Genomic DNA, 24451 nt, shown 5'->3' with positions numbered 1-24451 from the left:
TGCTTTTAAGACACTGATCTCAACTTTTGTCAACGGCCATTGAGAAAACAATCTCAACACAAGGTCCATTTAGCAGTTGTGCCGGAGCTTTCACACATATTACATAAACTTCATCCTCAGATGGAGACTGTCCTGTTGTCATGGAGTTACAGATGTAGGGCAATATGTATGAAAAACAAGACTCGGCTGCAGCTCTGCAAGGTGGTACTTTACCACGGTGATGTTTTGAGTATAAGGCTAACATCAGCATGATGATTTCCTTTAATGCTTAACATTCACTGTCATAGTTTAACATATTAGCTGCTAACATTTGCTAACTAGTACTAAATCAAGAGGCTGTCAGGAGTGTCATTAGTTTTGCAGATGCTGGACAAATAAAATATTTGACCTGATAATGGTGCTAGATTTCATCCCAAAGGGAACATAAATATGAAGACATTTAACTCAAAACCACAAATTGATAAAATTGGGATCACCAGTGTCAGAGGGATTCATCTTCTGGGGAGCGTGAATGTAATTAAATTTTTATGGCAATCTCTCCAATAGTTGTTGAGATATTTCAGTCTGGACTTCTGTGGTCGACCGACCAACAAACCAACTGAAATCACAATCTTAGTCATGCCACTAGCATGGCTAAAAGTGGCAATGTGAACATCCACAATTTCATGATGACAGCAAACTGTCTGCTGATGGAAACCATGTGATACCATTGAAACCTCAAGAACAGCTGCAAAATGGATTTCATGGTGTGATTGTTTTCTCAGAGTTGAAGATATCAACTCCAGGATCAAGTGTGCCACAAAACATCCAATTAATTGTCAGGTCTGTTAGTTGAGATTGTGTCTTTAATCATCTGCCAATCCTAATGATCATTAAAGCTATAAATGGAAGCTTAGTGGAGGCTTTAATCCACTGCACATTATAGCACCACAGGTCTGTTCCCCATGTACAGTAGATCAGCTGTTATCTCAGCTGCACAGATGTTGTGTCATTTGCCAGTATGACTGAATACCCATCAAAGTAAAGCTCTTGCAGCAACACAGTAACAGACACATCAGCATAAGTCATTTGAAAACTAGTTTATTTCCATCCCGACTGTTGCGGAAGCTAATCGTGTACTGCAACCTCCTACAGAGCTGAACATGTGGAGCCTCATCTACTGCACCTATAACATGTTTCTGGAATGTTTTTCATTTAGGATCAATAACTTATGTAAAATGTGCTTTACAGCAAAAGGATAGAATTACATAATAAAATACTGTACAGTGTTTTGCACACAAATTAAGCACTCTCAACAAAACAGTATTTGTTCCCTAGAGGCAGACATTTAAAGTTATGGCGTTTGATCATTATGGCGGGTAACAGTGGTTTAATTACCACAAAGGCTTCAGGAGAATACAAAAATATAGAATACTGTATGTAAGACAATATTTAGAGAGTGAAGTGGAGGATTTTGTGGCAATGGAAAGGACCTCAAGGTGACTGGATGGAAAGCAGTGATCTGGGACCTACAAGTATTTAATGGAAAAAACTGGAGAGAGACATATATGGGCTGCACTGGTCCAAGAGATATATGATGTTAAAAGACCTTTCTTACTTGGTATTGCTAGATACTGTAGCAGCTTAATGAAGTTACAAGCTGTCAACATGTGGAGGTGGCAGCTTTTCAAAAGGTTTTTAACATCTTTTCAGCTTAAGTTTGAGTCATCCCAGACTGTGCTAGAAAAAAAATGACATATTTTTTCCTCCCTCTTCATGACACACCTCAAACCTCAAAAACATTGCACATAAGAAGAGGATAATAAACATCTCGTGTATTTACAGTTGAATACAGTACAAACAGTGGAACCTTGGCTTCAAAATCAAACTACATTCAACTCCCCATTGTCATTTATCTTCCATCTCCCTGCAGCAGTCTACAGCTCTCGAGTGTTCAGCCACAGGTGGGTGGACAGCGGCTCCATTCTGAAGACTTCTACATTCATCAACTCTTCCGTTCTTTCTTTAAAAACAGGATACTTGTCATTGTACTCCTACAACATTCTGAAAGTTTTCCACTGTGGCAGGCTAATGCGTTGAAACAAATTGATCACATGAGGAGTGTTCATCACAGCAGCTACAACGGCGATTTTGGTCAGGCCCCCTTGTCGTTTGCTTGCTACGCCGAGGGTCCTCTAGGGCTGGTTGCGTGTCTGTCATCCTGGCCCCGTCGCGTTTGGGAGCGGACTCTCGTCACTCCTACGCTCTTCTTGGTGAGGTTGCCGGTCAAAGCGGCATCATGGACCTGCTTCATGTTCTCCTGGACTTCAGCCTTGGCGTGCTTCAGTAGGTCGGCCTGGCCCTGGATGTGAAAAGGGAGGTGAAGTCAGGAGGGAAAGGAGAGAGGACGAAAGGTAGCGTGGGGAGAGATGAGGACAGAGGGTAGATTTGGAGGGAGGGAGGTTGAAAGAGAACAAAAAAGATGAGCAACTAGCTTCAGGCCAAAACATGTTCTAATGGCCTATCTCTGAGGCTGTTTGGGTTTTTCGTGAGCGTGAGTGTCTGCACTGCTGACCTTAAGGATGGTGATGTTCCAGCTGAAACTCTCCAGCGCTCGACTGACCTTGCGACCTTTCAGCCCCTCCTTCGCTGCCAGGCTCTGCAGCTTCTCATGAAACTCCATCGCTGAGGCCGAAAACACACAAAAAACGCAGCAGATTAGAGGTCAGCGCTCCGTAAGTCACGACTTCAAAGATCATGACTTACAGGAATTCCTAGATATGACTACAAAATGCCATTTTACTGTAAGCAGCAGATATCACAGAGAGGGACAAAGAAACAAAGGAAGCACGATAACAAAACTCAAAGGAACAATGTAAAGTGGAAGGAAAAATCTGAGAGACACATGAAGAATGATATAGAGAGAGAAAGAGAGACAGTGTCATCAAAGTCTGGCCGCCGGCTAGTTGGAGTGTGTGCAATGAGTTGTGTTGTGTGTCTGGCTTCTTCTGGCCGCCCCAGGCCACTGTCCCACTGTTACCATGGAAACCCGGAAGTGGGTTAACACGGGGCACACATCACTGTGAGCCATCAACGAGAGCCCAGACATTAAACGTGCCAAGTTGTGGACTTCACACACACACACACTGAGGAAAGAGTAAACAGATTGGATGCAAGCATAATTTACCAGTTCCTCACACATGATACCTCTGCCACTAAACGTCTGCAAACATGGACGCACACCTGCACACACATACGTTGTCGCTGCTCCACATTCACACACACCTATAGAAGTTGCCTGAATAATAACCTTTACCGTGAGGTTGCTAGGCAACTCAAAGCCTACGTGCCAATGTAGTGTGTGTGTGTGTGTGTGTGTGTCTATTTCACTGTGAAATGAAGCGAAGCCAATGAAGGGAACATTATTTCCAAGCCAACACTGGGACAGTGTGCATATACAGACAAACACACACAGAAACAGGGTCCTGACCCAGAGGCCAAATTAACCTTCAGGGCCAACCAATCAGGATATAGCAGGAAGTGAAGTCACCTTCACTTCTAGTCCTCTATCTGAACTGTGATGGGAAAGAGAAAACCAATAGACCTGACTCCCAGTCTGAAGTCAGTAAAAAATAATCAGGCTACAAGAATGTCATGAAGTGTAAAATAATCTATACGTCCAAGATGTGAGTCTCACCATTATACAGGACAGGGCCCTGGAGGAAACGAAGCAGCTCAACTGATGCTCTTAAAGGGTCAGTTCAAACAGCATTCTTCCAGAAGATATCTGGTAATAATTCACATCATTTTCTTCCTCATAGAATCATTTACTGAGTCCTTGCACTGTGTATGTGTGAAAGCAGTGGCATCCATGTTATGTTTTTCCACTCAGTTAGTCAGGTTTTTCATTACATCAGTGACAGTTTTATTTTCCAACTAGAAAACGTCCCTTTCAGCAACTATGGCACAGCCTATCTTAAAGGGAACTTAAAATGTTTGAGTGTCACATGTCTATTTTAAAAAATGAACATTGCATGGTATATATTGATCATACTCTGAAATATCAGTATCTCCCTCAAAATCCCTGTATTAATGGGGTTCTGTCTCTTAGACTTTAGTGGTCATTACACTATGCAGATAGTATTAGCTTCAAGATGTCTGTCGATCTAACGGGATTATGGTGATCACTGCACTGAAACATTCAACAGCGACCTTTCTGTACAGAAACAGTGCCCTTGTTATTCTGGGCAATGCACAGACCCAATGTGATCAGTTTTGATTCAATATATTTTGTAATAAAAATTAGTCCTGTGAATTAGCCAGAGTGATGAGGACAATGTTTCTAGGAAGACACAAAGTGTTAAAAAGAAAAACCACCCCTGAATATGTGGATACTCAGGATGTGGCACTACTGGGTGTGGTTACAGGTGCAACAGAGCAAACGTTTGACCACATCCACCCACAGTGCTGGATGTGGTCTTGGGTGTGTTTTTATAGCTTAAATAAAACTATAAAATGATGACTATCTCCAAAGCTTGCCAGATAAACCCAACACTATGTGCGTGGCTATATACCACCACCAGAGAGAAAAAAGTGTCTTTGTAAACTGGGAGAACCAGCCCCCTACCTCACCCAGCACACCATGATACCGAAGTGGATCCGCTTTCTCTTCTCCCTTGGTGTTCTTGTCTTCCTCACAGCGTTGCCTCTAGCTATCCATCTCTGCCATTCATCTTCCCACGGCTTTCTTCCCCCTCTCCATTTCATCTCTCTGCTCTGATGTAACTTCCAGACATCCATCTCTGCCACCAGCCGTCCCCACGGCTCGCTCCAAGTGACCTGTTTACGCTTCCCTCGCTGCCCACCCGACTCCCCACCCCCCTTTTTTCCAAGACTGAGCGGTGGACCTCCGCCTTGGGATCACCTGATCGCCATCTTTACTCTGTATACACAGGAAGAGCTTTGTTCGTGAGATCAGGCCTCGGGCTCTGCAGCGACTCTTTATCAGATGAACGTTACTGGCACCAGGACAGCAGCACAGAGCTCAGGACTTTCAGATCTCACTCTGTTCACTAATAATACTATATGTGATCACACATAAAATAAAAGACACTTGATAGCGTATGAGATGGTAATGCAGTGTCTCAGCAGCAGTTGGCCCGTGCTGCACCCTTTGCTACAAAACAGATGATTGTGTCACAGAGTATTTGATCATCGAGAGAAGCTGCAGCCCCGGAAAACCTAAAATAAAGTTCACCGGAGGACGGGATGAGTTGTCTGGGAGCAGTCTGTAAATTTGTAAACAATATTCATCTCTGTCAAACACCCTCTCTTTCTGCGCAATGGCCCACAGCTGAGCCATCATCTTCATCTCGCAATATCAATTCACGTCAGATTCATCTTAATTTCTCCTTTATTTCCTATTTTCTATTCACATTTCTCTCGAGGGTGGTGTTGAAACCCTGACGAGTTTGCACACATCTCAACCCACAAAACAACTACACAAATTCTTAAATATATGCCTCAAGAGTTCTTTTTTAAAAAGTTTTCTTTGAAAATATATGACGTCTGTGACTGTAACTTTTTAAAATCCAGCACCTAGAGAACCACATAAACAACATAAATGTGCGTATTTTTCATACCAAGCCACTGGTTAACACTTCCAAATGTCAATCATGCTGTCTCCTGGATGACAGCTGAAGACTCAACACATTGTGGGTGACGTGTGTGTGTGTCTGTGTGTGTGCTAATGTTTTTGTGTGGTTGTTTATTACCACAATGACGACAGTCTGGCTGACTAATGCCTGAGGACCCAGGGGGGCCAGGCTGAAGTACACAAACCTCTGCCAAAGATCACGGAAACGATATCAACAGGTCAGACACAGTGCCCTTCGCTTAAGAGACTGCAGGGAGATCAACGACGGGAGCTGCGCCAGTTTAAACCCCCCTCCATCCAAAACATACTGATAAAATCGGGCCAGTAAAAAGACTCATCTGACCTTGTGTAACGCTGTCACTCAGGCAGATGTTTGCAGGAGATGGGACAGGGAAAAAAATACGGTGGACGGTGGGAAAGGAGGGGAGAGGAAAGGAAAGGAAAAGAAAGGAAAGGATATAGGCAGGGAGAGGAAAGGTATGTATAGGAAATAGGAGAGAAAAGGCAATGAAAGGGAGTTATGTTAATGACAAAAGAAACCACTGCAGTGTAGATAACAGCACTACTGAAGAGGCTGTGTGGGAGTCATCACGAGTGGACTAGGAGTATGGGCACAGCCTGATTTCTACTCATTACACACACACCATAACACACGCTCTACATAGCAGCATCTCTTACACACACTGACACAAGTACACCAACACACTCACTCACACACACACACGCCTACTCACCCGTTGTCTGTATGTGCAGGATCCTGTCATAGATTCCATCAGAGAGCTCCATAACCACTTTGCTCGCCTGGACCATCTGCACACAGGGGAACATCTATCAGCATGAAATGCACATAGTCGTGTGGCACCATAAACGCACAAATCATTTTACCACCTTGTTTTTTTTTTCTGTGCATAAATTCCACTGTTAAGCACATATATAGTTTGTTTTATTGTCTGCTATAAAAAAAGCTGTATACTACAAATTAAGACTGAGACCAGATTGGTGTAAATCGCATGGGAGGTGAACATTTACAATTAAATTAAACAATGCTGCAATGCTTTTATACATTGGTGGTCGATCAAAATTATGGAAATAGTCAATGGAGTTCACACTGTAGGCAGAATCACCATAAAATGCGCATAGACCAACATGTGCACACATGATGCATGTATGTGCACAGAGACTAATGTGTCAGCTCTTTTGGCGTAATGACCACACAAAACACACACACACACACACACACACACACACACACACACACACACAGGAATGGCATGAGAGGCTTCTGCCTGATTAATTCTGCACCTCCTCTCACAAACCCTGCTGGGACATGACCCTGCTGTGGGGGAAAAAAAAGCTGTTCGACAAATAAGGGATTAACTACAGTACACTACTTTGACCAGATCCAATTCAACAAGACAACACACACATACACACACTCTTTCTCACACTCACACACACATACACACTCATCCCCATTTCCTGTCTCTGTTGTTTGTCTCTCCCTCCAGGCATCAGAATTGAGGTGTGGAATCCATTTAGCCCGAACGACATTCAAATCTATGCTAATGGTATTCAGCACCAGGGTGAGCTTTTTCAACTCTGATCCGCTCAGCTGGAAGCGGAAGTGACTAAACACACACACACACACACACACACACACAGGGACACGATGCATTTTTACTTACACACTAATGCACAAACACACGGTCACAGGTCTGTGCAGTTGTTAGCTGCATAGCGGTGACAAACAACCATACTTAAATTAAAGTGTCATGGTTTATATGCCGAAAACTTGATCATAACTTAATAAGACTAGAAACAGATCCATTTATCTCCACTAAAGCCAGTTTCTGCCTACAAACCTGAGTGTCTCCCTCTTTCATTCACAATGCACACACACTGGCACACATCACATATGCTCTCTGGACAGAAATGCTAAATTGCTAAATTGGCAATCCATACTTACTGTTCATCATACTACTCTAGAGACTCCTGGGGAATATCTAATATGAAACATGAAGAAGTGCACTTTGAACAAATATCAATTTAAAGAGTATTGTTTTTTGACATAGCAAGCAAGGCTACCACTCTACAACTGCAGGGCCACAGCTGTTTGGAAACCCACTTATACTGGGCAGCCACAGTCCAGCAAAGCCCAGAGGGGAAAAAGAGGAGAAGGCAGAAATTGGGAGAGATGAATGAGTGAAAGATGGAATGAAGAGGAGGCTGTAAGACAGAGATAGAGACCAAAGGGACATGTTGAAAATGAGATATGAGAAAGAGGACGGGCATTAAAAAAAACTGACATTGCATCCTTGCAGCCAAGCCTGTGCCACCTAAACCCACTCAAACACAGTGATTCATCCAGCTTTATCGACTGGCTGATGAGTTAACTAACAGCCCAATTGACCCCTGTCTCGCTCTCATTCTCTCTTTGTGTTTATTTCCATGGGGGAGTTTTCCTCCAGGGCTGGATTCATTTTTAGACATCATTATATAAATTAAGTCTGTTAAATAACTCTCTTCTTGGTTAATGAAAGTCCACGGTTTGTTTGGGTGGAAAACACAGTGGATTCGGGCCAAGGTGAGGATGTCGCTGATGTGTTTGCGAGCCTTGTTACGGCCAGAACAAATGGGGACGTTGTCTGATACATAACAATGAGAGCTCACTTTGTGTTTGCGAGCGTATCGGCTAAAAAGGAAGCTTTTGTCTGGGAGGGGGGTTTTCATTGTTAGGTCAAGTACACAGGAGATGGGAGGTGGCTGACTGAGTTGTGATTTCTTTTGTTTTTGTTTGGTCTTTCCTTCCTTTTGATGAATTATGTATCGTGTATACTCTGTTATGCACGCAAAACAAGAAGCATATTCATTGTTTAATCTCTCCTCCTCACCATTTCATATGTGGAAACAACCCGACGAAGGACATCAGGCAGGGGCCCCTGGGGCTCTAGGGTGGGGTAGTGGTCCTGGAGGTCAAACAGCAGCAAAGGTGTTCCATCTGGTCCTGACACTCTGGAGCTCAGAGCCAGCACGCACTGCATGAGGTTAGCCACAGCCGAAACCCCACACAGTTCCCTGAACACTGCGATGGAGTTCTATCAAAAAAAGAAGATGGACAAATTAAATCTGCAGATTTAAACATGAACACATCTTTCCCCTTCTTTCTCTTTCTTATCTCCTGGCCCTGATAGAAAAACAGTGCAGACACACTGACTATCAAAACAAAATCATCAAAAAAATTGGTGAAACCTCTTCGCGGCTCTGTCTCCAGCTTGATTTGCTTTCACTCTCTCCCACACACACACTCTCACACACACAGGTAATCAAAAGCTACTCCTGCAACAGAGCTATTTGTCTTTTCTCTCAATTATTGATTTGCTCCCCTGTGGTTGTAGTAGTAGTTTGGACTGAAAATGAAAGAAATCAAGAGATGTGGATGCCAACAGTCTCACCACACTGACAGAACATATAATTGCTGTTTTATTTCTGCAGGGTGACACAATTGGCCACAGAACAAATTACTGGTATCTTGAAGGTTAGGTGAGCTTTCAACAGTTGAAGAGAGTTGAGATATTTGTCACTAGTGCTAGTCTTCTGTTTCCGTCTCTCCAGTTGTATTCGCAATCATCAATCCACTGATACATAATAATCAGAATTCAGATTCGACATTCATTAATAATGAAAATCAATAAAGCAAAAATTTAGAGCTGTGGCAAACAGTTATTTCAGAATTCATTCATCTTTTGACTATTTTTTCTGTGAATCCATCGATTTCTAATGTATTTTTTAAAAAATGTATAAACTATATATGAAATTACCTAGAATCCAAGGTAACATTGTTAAAATGCTTGTTTTGTCAAATCATCAGTCTGAAAGCCAAAGACATTCAATTTATAATGACATAAAACAGATACAAGCAGAAAATTATCTCATATATACATTTACTGGAACCAGTAAATGTTTGGCTTGTTTTGCATAAATGACATTATCAGGATAGCTGTTGGTTAACCTAAACATCAATTGTGCCTTTGTTTAGAGTGGAATGGTATTACAATTAAATCATATTTATTATCAGCACAATGTCTTTCATTAAACATGGTCCCTACTATAACTAAATATTCTCTGCTATGATAAAATATCCATTGTATGATTATTCAGCCAAAGTCACGATGCTGCCCTCTTCACTCTTCCTCACCTGCATGTTTTCCCTCAGGTCTGTGGCTTCTCTCAGCAGTGGGGCAGCCATCTTGAAAACCTCATCCACAGCCCGGACTCCCAAGTCCCTCAGAGCTGTGTAGTCCCTCCCCTTCCGCGCCTTCCGCACAGACAGGCCCCGTTTGTGAGGCTTTCCTCCTCCTCTACGATTGGTGAGGGCCACATGGACAAACAGCTTGGCATGGGGAAGTTCCTCTCCTGTCAGACACTGGAGTGGTACATGTCGGTAGCCAGGCTGAAGACACTCTAAGGAGATGGTATACTGACCTGTGGTGGCAGGAAAACCACATTAAATTTCAAGGCATTTCAAAGGAATATGAAAACCTGTGTGGTAGCAGTACAAACTTTTCTCATTCTTATTGTGTTGTGTGTGCTGACACTGACCTATAAACTCATCCCCTATGAAGTCATCATCCTAGCACCACAAAGCGAACCATGGCAAGCTCTGGCAAGTTGATCTGGAACTCAAAGCTCTCATCAAAGATAGGGTTATCCCCGTTCTGGGTCACTGTCCTGGTGCGGCGCTCTGTGCAGTCAGCTGGTATGCCGTGGATCTCCACATACACATATGGGTCCACCACATCCCCTTTGGCCTCAGAACCTCTTGGCTTGGGCAAGTTCTGGCCACTTATCACCTGGAAGAAGCATCACCATATTGGCTGTTATCCATGCATTGTTTGCTTTTAGAACATAATCATGAATTTAGAGAAATATTTCAAGTTGTTACAACATCTATCTTTTTCAAAGCTTTGGTCATTATCTTAATCATTCATGATGACATTGCACACACCCAAATGATTGTTGGGTGTACTTGGTGACATCGCCACAGTGAGGCCCAACAGGATAAGAGCTATGATGATCAGACAGATTGTAAAGAAGCCACCAGTAAAGAAAGATGATCTAAATAACTTCATTTGGAAGTAAAACTGAGCACAACTGTGATTTAATTTCACCATTGTCTTCAATTCTAAATAAGACTGGGTAACATGGTGGCTTGTTTAAAACCTGTATGATTGTCAGACTTTTTAGTTCTAATGAAATAGAATCAACTTTCAGTAGAAATTGCCCCTAGATTTCTCAAGAGTCTAAACATTATCCTCCCCCACCTTCACATGCAGCAGCTGTGGAGATACGCCAGGCACAGTGTCTCTGGTATCAGCACTGAAATAAGACACCTCCTGTCGCATGATGGCTGGCCGTAGAACATAACCACAGTTCCCATTCTGCCGGAACCAGGCTGTGTTCAGGTCCATCATTAATCCTGCCGTCTGAAAATTCATCGACACAATTTGGCAGCCGCACTTCCACAGGTCCTGAGGGTTCATGTTGCTTGAGTCAATACGCATGGGGCTGGGGTACACTCGTGACAGGAAACGCTTGTTATGATTGACAAAGTCACCAGGGCTCTCGCCAGCGAGACGCACAGCCAGAGACTCATGAAAGGAGCACAGTTCCCAAGGTTTTTGGCTTTTGGATGATGTTGGAAAGTCAATGAATTGCACCGAGTGGCAAAGATTTACTAGGTCGGACAGCTCCTTCAAGAGCTGGAACCGTTTGGGAGGAAGATGAGGAGGATTAGACTGAGTGATGGCTGTGAAAGTGATGCTTTTCTGCAACATGTCCTTCTCACTTCTTCCAGGTGCTGCCCCACCGCTATTAGCTGCTTTTATCCTTTGACACATCTCTGCCCCTTCATCCTCTTCACTTACTTCCCCGTCCTCCCCATCAGAACTTGGCCCCAACTTCTTACCCTTTAGAAGGATTCGATGCCTTAGGGCATGCGGCGAAGGTAAGTACGGATCACCTTCATCTGGGGGATTTGTGTATAACCTATCCCCTAGTATGCCCACAAGATGTTGCAGCATCACTTTCTGCTGTCGAAGTGAACAGTGGTTCTCAATACATATAATTAAGGGATACTCTGATGCCACAAATGCAAACCTTCCGATTGCTTCTAACACACAACGCAGGGCTAGTGGTGGGGAAAGGGTGTGACCTGTGCACACCACTGGCTCCTCATCAGGGCCGTCCCAGACATCCACCTCCACGCATCGACAGCCCATCTTGAGGGCACGGATATAGCCGGAGATGTCAGAGGGGCCTCTAAACTGGTCCTCGATGAGGTAGGTGTTGTGGGAGGAGTTGATGTAGTAGTGGGACAGAGGCTGGGACATGTCCTGGCACACGGTGTCATGCTCCCTGTCAAAGAGGTGGCACTCTGCCGAGGTGAGGTAGCTGGTGAAGCCATCCAAGGACAGGTATCCCTGCTGCCGGCCTTCCAATGATGGCTCGTGGGACTGGATGAGCTTCAGGCTGGTCTCCTCACTCACCTAGAAAACACAGTGAGAGAGGAAGATTGACAGATGAAGGAGAAATTAGACACTGGGATTCCATTTGTCACTGTACACCTGACTTGTTTTCTGCTACTAGCACATAGGATTAATTTGTGTTACCCACATGAGCCATGCCCTGCTCAGCCTCAAGGAATCGCATCAGGTCTTTGGTGTCCAGGAATTCCTTGTTGCTAGAGAACTGCACCAATAGAAAGTAGATCTCCGGACGCGTGCAAAAATCATGGAAGACCTCGATGAACTCCTGCTTGGTGACTCGCTCATTTCTTCCCGTTAGTCTTTTGGTTTCAATGTGATCTTTAACACCAGATCCATTATCTAGGGTAAGCCCACACACCCTCTCCCTAACTCTTTGAAGCTCTTTGAACCTGTGCTCCACTTTGCCGCTGCTCACCCCAGGGTTCACGGTCTGTATCAACTTAATGGCCGACTGCAAGCGAATCCCTTCCTCAACATCCTCCTGTCTGTCCGAATCAGCGGCAGAGGAAAATAACTGCTCCAGCCAGCCAAGACGAAGACTGTCCTGACTGCTGGCAAGCATGTCCAGGGCATGTTTCCCATACTGCATTAGATACCTGGAGGCAGATGAGAGAAGATGGACAAGGTCAATGCCATAAGACAGAATGTTTTGCTGCATGACAAACATTTCCATTTTCATCTCAGGCATTTTGCTGACATTCATATAAAGCACAATAACTGCAAGCAGTGAATCAGTTTGAAGAGAAATCATGTTTACTTGTATAGTCTTTCATAACAAAGAGGTCTATATAATGAAATCTCACTGTTTACCATCATACAATCAATACTGGAGAAAAAACAAAGACTAAGACTCAAGGTATATTTTTGGACTGACATAAAAGGCTGAACCAGATAAGCTAGACTATCTTAGCTTACCTTGCACAGCCACACCTTTGTTTAACCACAAATTAAATCTTTGTCATTCCTTCCTCACCTTGATGTCAGTCAGAACATCAGATTGTACGTCCACAAAACACACAAGTCATCTTGTACAGCTCGTTATACTGCTACTTCAGTGTAACATAAGAAGAAGTTCAAAGAAGTGTATTTATATAAAAAATAGTTTGTGTGTTTATGGTAGACAGACAAATTAGAGGTATACAGCACTTCTTTGTTGTGTCACACCTTAGTCCAGTCACCCAAATGTTAGCCACTTCAGCAGAGTTGGCCACCAGGTCCAGGTTTTCATATATCTGCCCATAGATGATGGAGAACGCACAGTCCTCTGAAATCTGCTCATAAACTCCACTAGTGCGGAAGGTTTCTGTGTTACGACCTGTCCGTACCTAGAATTTGAGAGCACAAGTAAATGCACAAATAAATAAATCCACGTCAGATACAATAAAACAAGTAAACTGTTGTCTTCTATATGGTTCAAGGTTGTAATAGCCTTATACTAAAAGAATCAGTGAGGTCAGTCATATTGCAATAACCTTGAGAGGGTTGATTTAGAGAGCTTTTCCTCTGGACACTGACCTCTCGAATGGAGGCAAGAGAGATCCGGGCTTTGTCTGACTCTTTCTTGGATGGCTCCCAGCACAGAGCCTGGAGGCCTGCGTCCAGCAGGTAGTAGCGCTGGTAGACACGCGAGTTGGGGCGGATTTTCCTCAGCTCACTCCCTTCAACCTGGAAGCAAGTCGTCACCCACTGACTGTCAGTGCACTTCACTTCTGAACAAGCTCTGCCCAATGTTTGACAAATTCAAAAGCCTGTGATCTGCCAGAAACCCTTGATGTATGCATTTCACATTAAATATTTCATGTTCAGGTATGTAAAGCTTATATTTTATGTAAAGGGCCGCACTGTGGCTGACCCACCATGGAGTGGATGCAGTCGGCAGCACTGCTGATCTTCTTCTCTGACAGACTGCTGCTGAAGGACACTGTCTTCTTCCTCTCCCGCCCCGCACGTGACCCATCCTGATGAGAAGGGAGAGACGGAAGGATGAAAGGACAAGACAGATGACGAGAGGAGGGCGGGTGTAATAAAAAGAAGCAAAATGAGTTGAAAGAGAGAGACAGACAGACAGTGATCCCTCTGATATGTATTCTTTGCTTAAGCACAACAAACATTTTTTTTCCCATCCAGAATGGATCTCAAAGGATTAAAAGGCATATCAGCTTATATAACCATACATAAACACAGATTATTTGGTCTACCACGTAGAGCCTCCTCCTCCCAATCTGTTATTGTTTTCCTGATACCATGCTAAAAGCCTTTGCTTGCCCTTGCCCTTCACCATTACACCATTAATCATACCTGCCTAGACAGAGGCAGCAGGCTGCAGCATTTTTATTCTGCCCCTCCACTACAACACTGGCAGACCCAATCAGTTTATCTGAGCTCACCATCATAACTCATTCATCTGATTTATTGACTGATCGGATGTCACCCCCATAGAGAACCTTATGCTAATAGATAAGAGTATATACGTGGGCGAAGTTATTCAATTATGGATATATTAGAGTCCCGATAAAATCAAATCAGAGACTTCATTAGAGCTAATCTAAAGCAGGATAACATAATTGTAGCAGATTCAATCCCAAACAGAGTGACCGAGGATGCAAACACTCACATATTCAACATGCTATTGTCTTACTTAAAAGCTGCATAAATCAACAAGAGGGGGAAAAAATCTAGGGCTGCTCGTGCTAATTATTTTTATCATTGATTATGGTGCAATGTATCTTTTCAGATAATTGATTGTAATTGAGTCTATGGAATGTCTAAAAATTGCTGTAACAATTACAAAAAGGGACATAAAGGGACATTTTCAAATTCCTCATTCTGTCCTACTTACAAGTCCAACATATTAAGATAATACATTTTTAAATATTACAATAATATATATGTTAAGTATTTTATTAACAGGAGTTTTTTAAGGATTTAATGGAGAATAATATCACAGTCTATGGAAAGATTGGGAATGATGAACAAATCAAAGCAAATTTGAGAAAAGTATGTTTTTCAGTGGAAGATCAAATCCAGTAGCCTGTTGCTTTGAGGTTGATGAAGCTCATATGTCTATCTCTCAACATTATAAAGATGTGAACGTTTAAAAAGTCCAGTTGATCACCAGCAGGCTGATCAACATTTTTACATTTATAGTGAACGTCTATGACCACTGATCTGAGGCTAATGAATCTCTACTCATCAGCATAACTCTGATTTCATATAAGAGTTCATATAATCCTCAAGAGCGCTTGGGTCTTTCATGAGAGAAGAGAGGAGGGAACCCTTCATATGAAAGAAATCTGGGGGATATGAAAGGCAAAGCCAGAGAATAGAAAGCAGGAGAAAAAGAAAGACCTGAGCTGTGTTTCATCTAAAGAATATGAATGAATACGTGAAAGAGAGGAGGCATAATTCACAGAGGATGAAAAGGTCCCTCAGAGGGAAGGGACGGCATCTAACCATAACAAATCCTCATAGAATCGCCTCATTAGGATGGAGAAGTGTTTCCAATGGTGACAAGTTTTTTTTGTTTGTTTTTTTGAGCTCGCATGGTGAGTTAGGGAGGCAGAGCTCTAAAAATACCCCTGGTGCCTTGGGGCATGAGAGGGGGGAGAGTTGGGGGGTGGGTGGGGTGGACAATGGATGAGGAAGAGATAATAAGTCTTTCCTTTAAGAGCCCCTCACCCCATCCTTTCCAATCCAAGGAAGAGAAAGGTAAATGTAGAGCTCTAGAAATTTTGAAAAAAAAAAAAGGATACAGGGAAACTGGGAATCTATTAAGCAAAGAAAACACTGGCTTGTAATTGAGCTAATTGATTTTGTGTTATCATTAAAAACCTGCCCCCGCTGGAGTGCTTCAGTAGCACCTCTAAATTTAACCCTCAGATGTGACTCCACCCCACCAGCAGGGAGAAAATATGAAAATCAAATCAGACTCCTCTCTCTTCATTGCTTTAAAAATATTTATTTTTCAAAGCAGCACTCAATTTGAAATGTTTTTTAAAAAGCTCATTCTCCAGTGACCCTGAATAAGGCAGCTCACAAATATAGACGTGTCCACCTTCTGTGGCAACACAGAAGGTTGCTGTGCACATATTACCCAGTTAAGCAACTCCACATAAATAATATTACCAGTAACAAACAGCCCTGTCATCCCTGATTAATATACAAGAAGAAAACATAATGAAGCAGTAGGAACCTTATCTTAAAAACTAATAAAGCTTGCAGGATGTGCGCCTGTCACAAGCTGTGTTTGAAGCTGGAGAAACGTCAGGATTCTCCATACAGCCTGTTCAGCAATTGGGATTGAATTATCTCATTTGTGGAGGCTGCCATGTTCTTTCACCTCTGTTAGCCTACAACATAAATAACTGATAGAGACAGAGACACAACCAAACAATCCTGACATCACTGTGGACTCTGAATAAATAATCCTGACAAGATAAAACAGGAGGACACAAATTAATCTGCAAGTAGATGAGCACCTGAATAAAATACAAAAGGTAAATGTATTGATTTTTCCATGTAAAAAAGGCACACAGCATCCAGACAGATTAGAGTAGCTGCACACATATGCACATCGCAAAAAAACAAAAAACAAAACAAGCCCAGCTTCCATCCCTTAATAAAATTCAAATTCCATTAAACTTAATCTCTGTTAGAATGTACTGTACATCTCTGTCACAAAGGCCCTATTTTGTTTTTCTTGCAGACAGCGAGATGAGTCTCCAAAACCGCCGCTGTGCTTCAAAACAGGAAGCAGCCTGTCAGCCCGTCACAGAGAGCTTCCTGTGTCTCCTCTGAGAGCGAAGTGACAACACAGAATACACAGAATACAGAATCTTGATACAGTGATACAGTATGTGTGGAGGTCACCGCTGGGAGAAAACTTTCACACCCCTACACACTTCTCACACAATATCTACAGGTTTGACACTTTCTTGAGTTCAACAAATGATTCACATATACATCATAGAAACCATTCAAACCCTTTGTTATGAGTTAATTGGTAGCCATGTAGCAAATATTGTCTCAATGACTACAACCTGTTGAATATATTCAAGTTTTGGATATATATATATATATCACCAGCTGTTAAATATATATACACACACACATAATTCACAATTATTATATGCCAGTTTCCATCTGTGTGAAAAGATCACTGACGTTCCTGAAAGAACATCTCTACTGACTGAAGAGATGGACAGATGTGAGGATGGATGGAATGGGGGAGACTGGGTGGCAGAACAGATTAGATACAGTTATCAGAGAAGGACACACAAGATGACAGAGACATTAGAGAAAGTTGAGACTTGAGAGTAAACTGATAAACAAAATAGCAAAAAAGAGAAAAAAGAAAAAGAGGACCTAGAGGAAGGATGGAGGGAAATAAATAAAGAAGCTCTTTGGCAGATTACTGCCTATCGTCATGCAAGCTTCTGCACTTGGTATTTGCCTGTAGGCACCAGCATGGCCTTATGCCTTCATTAGCCAGCTTACACGCATGCATGGTATGATGTATGAGAAGTATGTTTATATGAATGCAACACGCCCATGTCACTAATTACAGCAACTCAGAGTCAGCACAATGACGATGTAGGTCATTAGTGGGCGTCAGCTTTGATGCTAATTAAGACAAATAGAAAATCAGAGAAAGAGAGATGGTTGTTAGGTGGAAGAGAATAAAGAATAGAGGGGTGAAAATCAGTAGGGAGGCTGTGCTGTCTTGCCTGTGGCCTTGTGTGTTTGATAGCAAATGATGAACGACTAATGGTATGCTTTATTCCAAAAGCTTCTCACCCTGGAGCACAGCAGCACTCGGGGGCAGGTGGGGGGTTGTTAGGAGTCGGAGAGAGAGATGATGTATGGAATGTGCAAAAATGGCCTTCAAAAGTAAGGGACTCTAGTGTCAAGACTGACCAGTCATTTGCATTGCCAGTAAAAATGTTTCACATTTGCTAATTCTAGTTTTTCAGATGAAGTGGTTTGCTGCCTCTCTCTTTTTCATGTCTTTGGGTTTTTGACAGCTGGTTAGATAGAACAAGGAATTTAAAGATGCCACCTTGGGTTCAGGAAGGCTTCAAAAATCTAAAAACTAACTGTCAGATTAACTGATTATCAGGACATCTTCATGCATTATTACTAATCATGTGTCATGACCACACACTGAGCATCAGGCAGCAGATGCAGATGTGTGTGACTGCTACAGAGGCCAAGACAGTGAGGTTAAATAGGGCGAAGAAAGAACAATGTGGTCAAGTCCTTCTTATTGTACAGGAATCGTGTTCAACAGAAAATGTGGTGAGTTTAACTATAAACCTCTGCCCTTGTGGCAAGTAGAGCAGCAGATGCTCTTTTACGCTTTGAAGTCCCATGTGCACACAAGAACTCGCGCATGCACACACACACACACACACACACACAATCAAATGCACACGCTACACAAAATGAAACAAGTAAAAGGTTGACTTGAAAAGGTCAGAGAGCTAACCACAATTTCAGCTGACAAACGTCACAGATGCATTTCCTGGAGATAGGAGGGCCACTAAAACCAAGAACAGGCAGTTGGAGCCTTGAGTTGGGCGTCAACTGTGAGAAGAGTAGGGGTTTCCATGCGCGTCAGTGGTGACTTTAGTGAGGCTAACAAACAAATTCAGACATGTATGTACGCACATATACTGTATCTCTGTACAACCCTGAACAATCATGGCTGAATGACTGTGGAGTGTATATGTAGAGTAACTCAAGCACCACAGAAGTGACATTTCCTGTTTCTATCGTAGTCAGTGAGAGGGTTTACCCAGTATCTGTGCTGTGCAGGGCCGTGCTTATCCAGTCCAAAGTGGTTTAAAGGAGGCTAAAGATGTCGATTTGAACTGCAGGAGGTGCTCAAGGCTGCTCTGACTCAAACAGCTACCATCTCCAGCTGTGTGCTAATGCCTCTGGCTAATGCTGCTCCCTCAGTCTGAAAAACACACACACAAAGACATCCAAAATGCTCAAACACACACACACACATACATTAGATATGCATACTGATGGAAGTAAATGCAGACACAACGACACAACCAAGATTCATGCATATACCACACACCCACACCCAAGCACACTTATGTGAACTGAATTTGCAGCACTGCTGTCCAGTCAAAAACAAGAAAGTACCCTTTTCTTAATGCTGGAGGCAGGAGAGGGTTAGCTTAACTCAGCATAAGGCCTAGAAGTAGGTAGCCTGGCTTTCCCTACACTTTATTTTAGTATGACTTAAACAAACAAGATACGACGTATGATATCATGGATCGTTATTTTTGGACAGATCCAGCCTGCCCCCCCGTTTCCAGTCTTTGTGCTAAGCTAAGCAGAGCTAATTGGCTGCTGGCTCCAGCACTCCATATTGAACAGACAGATACAAGAGTGGTATTCATCCTCTTATCTAACTCCAGTGAGAAATGAATGGGCATTTGTCCCAAAATGATTATTCCAGACTATTCCTTAGTATTAAAGTCTCCTTTATGAGCTGAGTAGACTGTACTTCAGCTTATAACATAAAAAACCCTTTAAAAAACCCTTTGGATTGTGTAAAAATTGTGTTTCTTGGCTAATGAACAGCTGAGATTTTTGAGATACATGCTTTTCACAGGACAGCAGTGTCAGCAGGACACACACACACACACACACACACACACACACACACACACACACACACACAAAAGAATGCAGAATACCAACCATGTGTGTCTTACGTTGGCATGAGTAATGAGAGAGCTGGAAAGCAGATATTTGTTGTGCTGAGCTGTACTTTACTAGAAGGCAGGTCTGTGCAAGTGTAAGTGTGTGTGTGTGCGTGTGTGTGTGTGTGTGTACTTTTAACTCCAAACAGCGATGCTTACCCACATCAACTCGAAACAGATATAAACCGAGTGGGCACCTGATTCTGCATCTCCTTCACGCACACAAGAGGGAGACGGAATAAATGAGAGGAGAACGGACAGCATGAAGTACATACTGATGAAATACAATTACGCTAAGGGTACTCTCATTACCTCAGCCGAAATGAACAGGAGCGCACACACACACACACACACATTGGACATAAATCCCCTGACTCCTGTTAAAACCGGTCTGGAATGTCATGTTTCCTGTTTATCTGCCTACATACCACCCAGACTCCTATTGTGAGGAATCCTGAGTTTAACCATAGGGGTAGTTTAGCAAACATCAAACCAAACTGTTGTGTTGACAGGTGGATTCATGACTCCTTGGCTCTCAGACTGAGCTCTATCCATCCAAAGCCTAGAGAGTTTATGATTCAAAACACAATCACGTTTATGGTGAAAGCACAAATGTATGTGCTCTGCTGCGCTGCTCGGCTCATTGATCACTGAGCTTTCTCAGCAGTAAGCACAACCACTGAGCGCACAACAGCACACAACACATCATTACACCACCTGCGCATGCCAATTTCTGCTACAATACAGGGGATGCATGTGCAGCTCATGGCACGTTTTCCCACGCTGTCCAACGTTACCACTCTTTGTGTGAAGGCAGTACCTGGGGGAGAGGGGTGATGTTCTGGAGCCCATTAAGCTCTTAGCACATCAAACATGACACTGCATATCAGGCGCCGCCCTCGCCAAGAGTTATTCAACGCCGTTTCTGACCCAGTGTGAGACGCCAGATCCCCGCCGAGGCAAACAAGAGTGGGGTTTTTTTTAAATCCCCCAGCGTCAGGAAGGCAGGCAGTACTGCACTGTCGCAACTCCAACCAGGAGAGAAGACAAGAGCAGGCCTGTGTGTGGGCAAGGGGGTGAGAAATGTTTGCTTGTGTGTGTGTGTGTGTGTGTGTGAGTGTGAGTGTTCCAGTGAAAGAGAGGTGTCATCACCAACTGCTCATGACTTAATAGCAATATTGCAACATGAACTGCATGAGGAAATTGGCCAACTGGCCCGGCTTCCTGTCTATGCCGTGTTGGAGCCAAGCACACACACACAGATGAAGCCATGTTCAAATAGTCATGTCTTTGCAAGCAGGAGACAAGTAGTGACTGGAGATCAATATAAGACCTCCCACATGCCTAAAGGCAGCAACCATAAAGGGGCAAAGTCAGGGATGAGTTATTGATTAGATGTTAGTGATATAAATGCTTTTTTGGTTCCTAAGCCAAACGTATATTGTGTATAAGTGTGGTATTTTTATTAAGGGCTACAAATACACCTGGCATTTGAGCTTATATGTGATCTGTGCAGTCAGTGGGGTTAATTGGACAGAGGTATTCAACTGTGAGCCACAGAGGGCAAAGTGAATGCAATTTTCTTATTCTAATCAAAGAATACAGCAGGTGGTTTCACTTAATAGTTCCTCCCCCTCCTCCTCCTCCTCCTCTAGTTGGTGGAGTGCTAATAAGTGACATGGCCTGCTGTAGTCTGGAATTATTTAAAAAAAAAAAAAACCTTGCCTCCTCATAGGCTATATATGTGACACACATTGTTGAATGGCTTTAAAACTGGGCATTATTCAAGACTGACTTTACGTCCTGAGTGCTCAGCAGGTCTTTATCATCTTCAGTCTGACATCATCAGACTCATCTTCGAAAATGTCCTCAACAGCACCACATCTCAGGTGAAGTGAGATAAGATGACTGATGGTTCTGATGTTAGACACAGATGGAGAGGAAGCTGACAGGAAGCAGAGTTTGACTGTCCAGCATTTTTTATTTATTTATTTATTTATTTATTTATTTATTTATTTATCTATTGTGTGTGTGTGTGTGTGTGCTGAGAGACATTTCTATATGCATGACTCAGTAGTGATTTTATACTGACTTAATTTATTTTTATGTTTGTTTGTTTTTACTTTCCATGGCATCAGCATCACATTCCTGCAGGGGCCTGTAGTGTTGCTGTGTAATTTCAGTGTTCTCTTAAGTAACCATATTGGTCATATTTAGTCTGATTTGAGGTCTACTCTGGACCTGCAACAGTTCCTCTTATGTTCAGATGTTTTTTCTCGAGGGAAATGATGGCCTACCTTGATAAGACTGCTGCGTCGAGGGATTGGTTTGGATGCTGAATCTGAACCCGTGCTCTCCCACGTCGGGGACTCGCAGCTGGATTCGCTTTGGACCCTCTTCGAGGCGTCTGACACGCTGCAGTTTCCGTTTGACACCGGCTCTCCTCGGTGCGTCTCGAGGCTCGTTCCGGCCCCCCCTGACGCAGCTTTCCAGCCAGCAACCGGTGGACCGACGGCGCTCTTCTTCTCCCCAAATTCAGCCATGGTGACACTTAATGGATCTCTCAGTTCTCCTGAAAGCGGTGGGGCCCCCGATACAACGGCGCTGCGCACGGATACAGACGTGCCATCGTGTGAAGTGAGCGATCGGCGACCGTGCGCCAAGAGCCGCGGAAACTTCTCTCTCTCTCTCTCTCTCTCTCTCTCTCTCTCTCTCTCTCTCTCGTAGCTTCTTCCTCCTCCACACACACACACACACACACACAAACACACGCACTGAGCTGAGAGGGGTGAGGGGTGGCTGACAGGAGGAGAGACAGCTGAGCGACAGCAGTGACCGACACACCTTCCAGTCCTCCGCCGTCAATACTCATCACATCATCCCCCGCGACAGCTGGATGTGCGCTTGCGTTCAGGAAATTCAGATTCTACGGAGACCATCTCCTCTGCCGCCGCGCCGTCGCCGCGGCTGTGGGCAGCAGGCTAATAAAGTCATCATCTGTCACCAGGCGGACTGGGGGTGGGTGGCTTTGCTTTTTCGTCCCTCTAAGAACGAAGTACACACCCACTTCATGACAAGGCACTCTTTATGAAAGGAGTCACAAATTATAAAGGCTTTGTTGATCGTTATTGAATGCTATATTAGTTATAAGCCACTAATAAGATCAAGTTTTGGATCACCAGGTTTCGTAAATTCCCCGGAACTGGCTTAGATCCTCCACCTGTTTTTATTAACAACCTGTTAACACTGACTACAACCTAAAGATGAAAACTCCTTACTACTGACTTATAAACATTTATCACTACATACTTTAGATTATTCAACCCCTTTATTAATCACTTATTAACTTATAACCTCAGACTCTATAATCAAAACCCTTCATTAATAGCCAATAATCATCTAGAACATGATTAATTAAATCCTTTACTAACCCTAACCCTAACCTTACCCCTTTATTAACCCTAACCCTAACCCTTATTTATTAACATTCATGCCTGCGGAATTGATTATTAATTGATGAAAAACATTTATCAGTGATTTATTAAACATTAGTAAATGACCATGAATTTCAATTAATTTATAAATCAGTTAGTTGCAAATTATAAACCCTGCTCATTAGAAAGCTTTTTATAGTTAACAGTTTACATCTTTTTTCTCCCCATCACACAGCATCATAAGAAGAAACATAGCTGCTCAGAATAGTCTTTTGTGGTTTAAAAGTATGCAAGCATTTTTTCTTAATGAATCTGTGCATGCAGATGATAATACTTTCATTTGTTACATCTAATGAATGACCACAGCCAAGACATTGTCTTACACTGTCAAAATGTCTTATGTAGAAATCAATCATGCTGTTTTTTAACAGTCAGTATGTATGTGATATTTATACTGTATTTTTGCAGTTCAGTATTGCACTGCCTGACATACATGAACAAAAAACAGAATGTGCCATCAACGGCCTTTCTAAAAATGCAGTAGAAGTCAAGGTCATGGATTGTGCTCAAGGATTCAGGGGCAAATTATTGTGATGCATTGCTCAGGGATAAATGCCAAGATTCTCCCCTCAAGGGTAAATGCCAAATAAAATGAATTAGTTCACTTGTTTTGGCCCAAAATTCAATTACTGGAAATTTATAAATTTCTCAGTAAGGAAGCTCACACAGAGAAAGGTGCATCCACATCTTATAGGTCGACTGGTGTCCACATTCCCTCAGCTGCACTGTCTCTGTGACTCTGCAAGACAAACAGCATTGTCTAAATAACTGGAATGATTTTACTTGTTGACACACAGTTATTCCAATACTGACACAAATCAAGGTCAGTGCAACATTCACTGACACAAAACCAATGTGTTTCATGATTTATGTGACAAAGGTTCCCTCCATTTTCGGTATAATTCCCCCATAATAAAACACACAGTAAGTTAATCATTTGGTGGGGGGACCTTATCTGTAGAGACAGGAGGTTCTTCCATTTCATTATCAGCTCAACATTAACATAATGCAATGACTGCAATAAAAAGCTGTACACTGGGGTGTCCTTGCTCA

The 24451-nt window shown here is 42.9% G+C and overlaps 1 protein-coding gene across 1 annotated transcript; it reads right to left on the bottom strand.

Moving 5' to 3' along the window:
• Positions 1-1064: 1064 nt before the first annotated feature.
• LOC108876857 (inactive phospholipase C-like protein 2) lies at positions 1065-22863 on the bottom strand. Its single transcript, XM_018666646.2, is given in 13 exon segments — positions 1065-2341; positions 2555-2664; positions 6370-6445; positions 8527-8730; positions 9831-10117; positions 10235-10265; positions 10267-10485; positions 10957-12180; positions 12308-12776; positions 13345-13505; positions 13696-13845; positions 14037-14138; positions 22202-22863. Coding segments are annotated over 13 exon segments (3462 nt in total). The 5' UTR covers positions 22448-22863; the 3' UTR covers positions 1065-2158.
• Positions 22864-24451: the final 1588 nt, after the last annotated feature.

This window comes from Lates calcarifer, linkage group LG3 (genome assembly GCF_001640805.2).
Source record: "Lates calcarifer isolate ASB-BC8 linkage group LG3, TLL_Latcal_v3, whole genome shotgun sequence".
NCBI classification, from domain to species: domain Eukaryota; kingdom Metazoa; phylum Chordata; class Actinopteri; family Centropomidae; genus Lates; species Lates calcarifer.
Note: the sequence above shows the minus strand (reverse complement) of the source record. Positions and strands in the feature narration are given on the sequence as shown.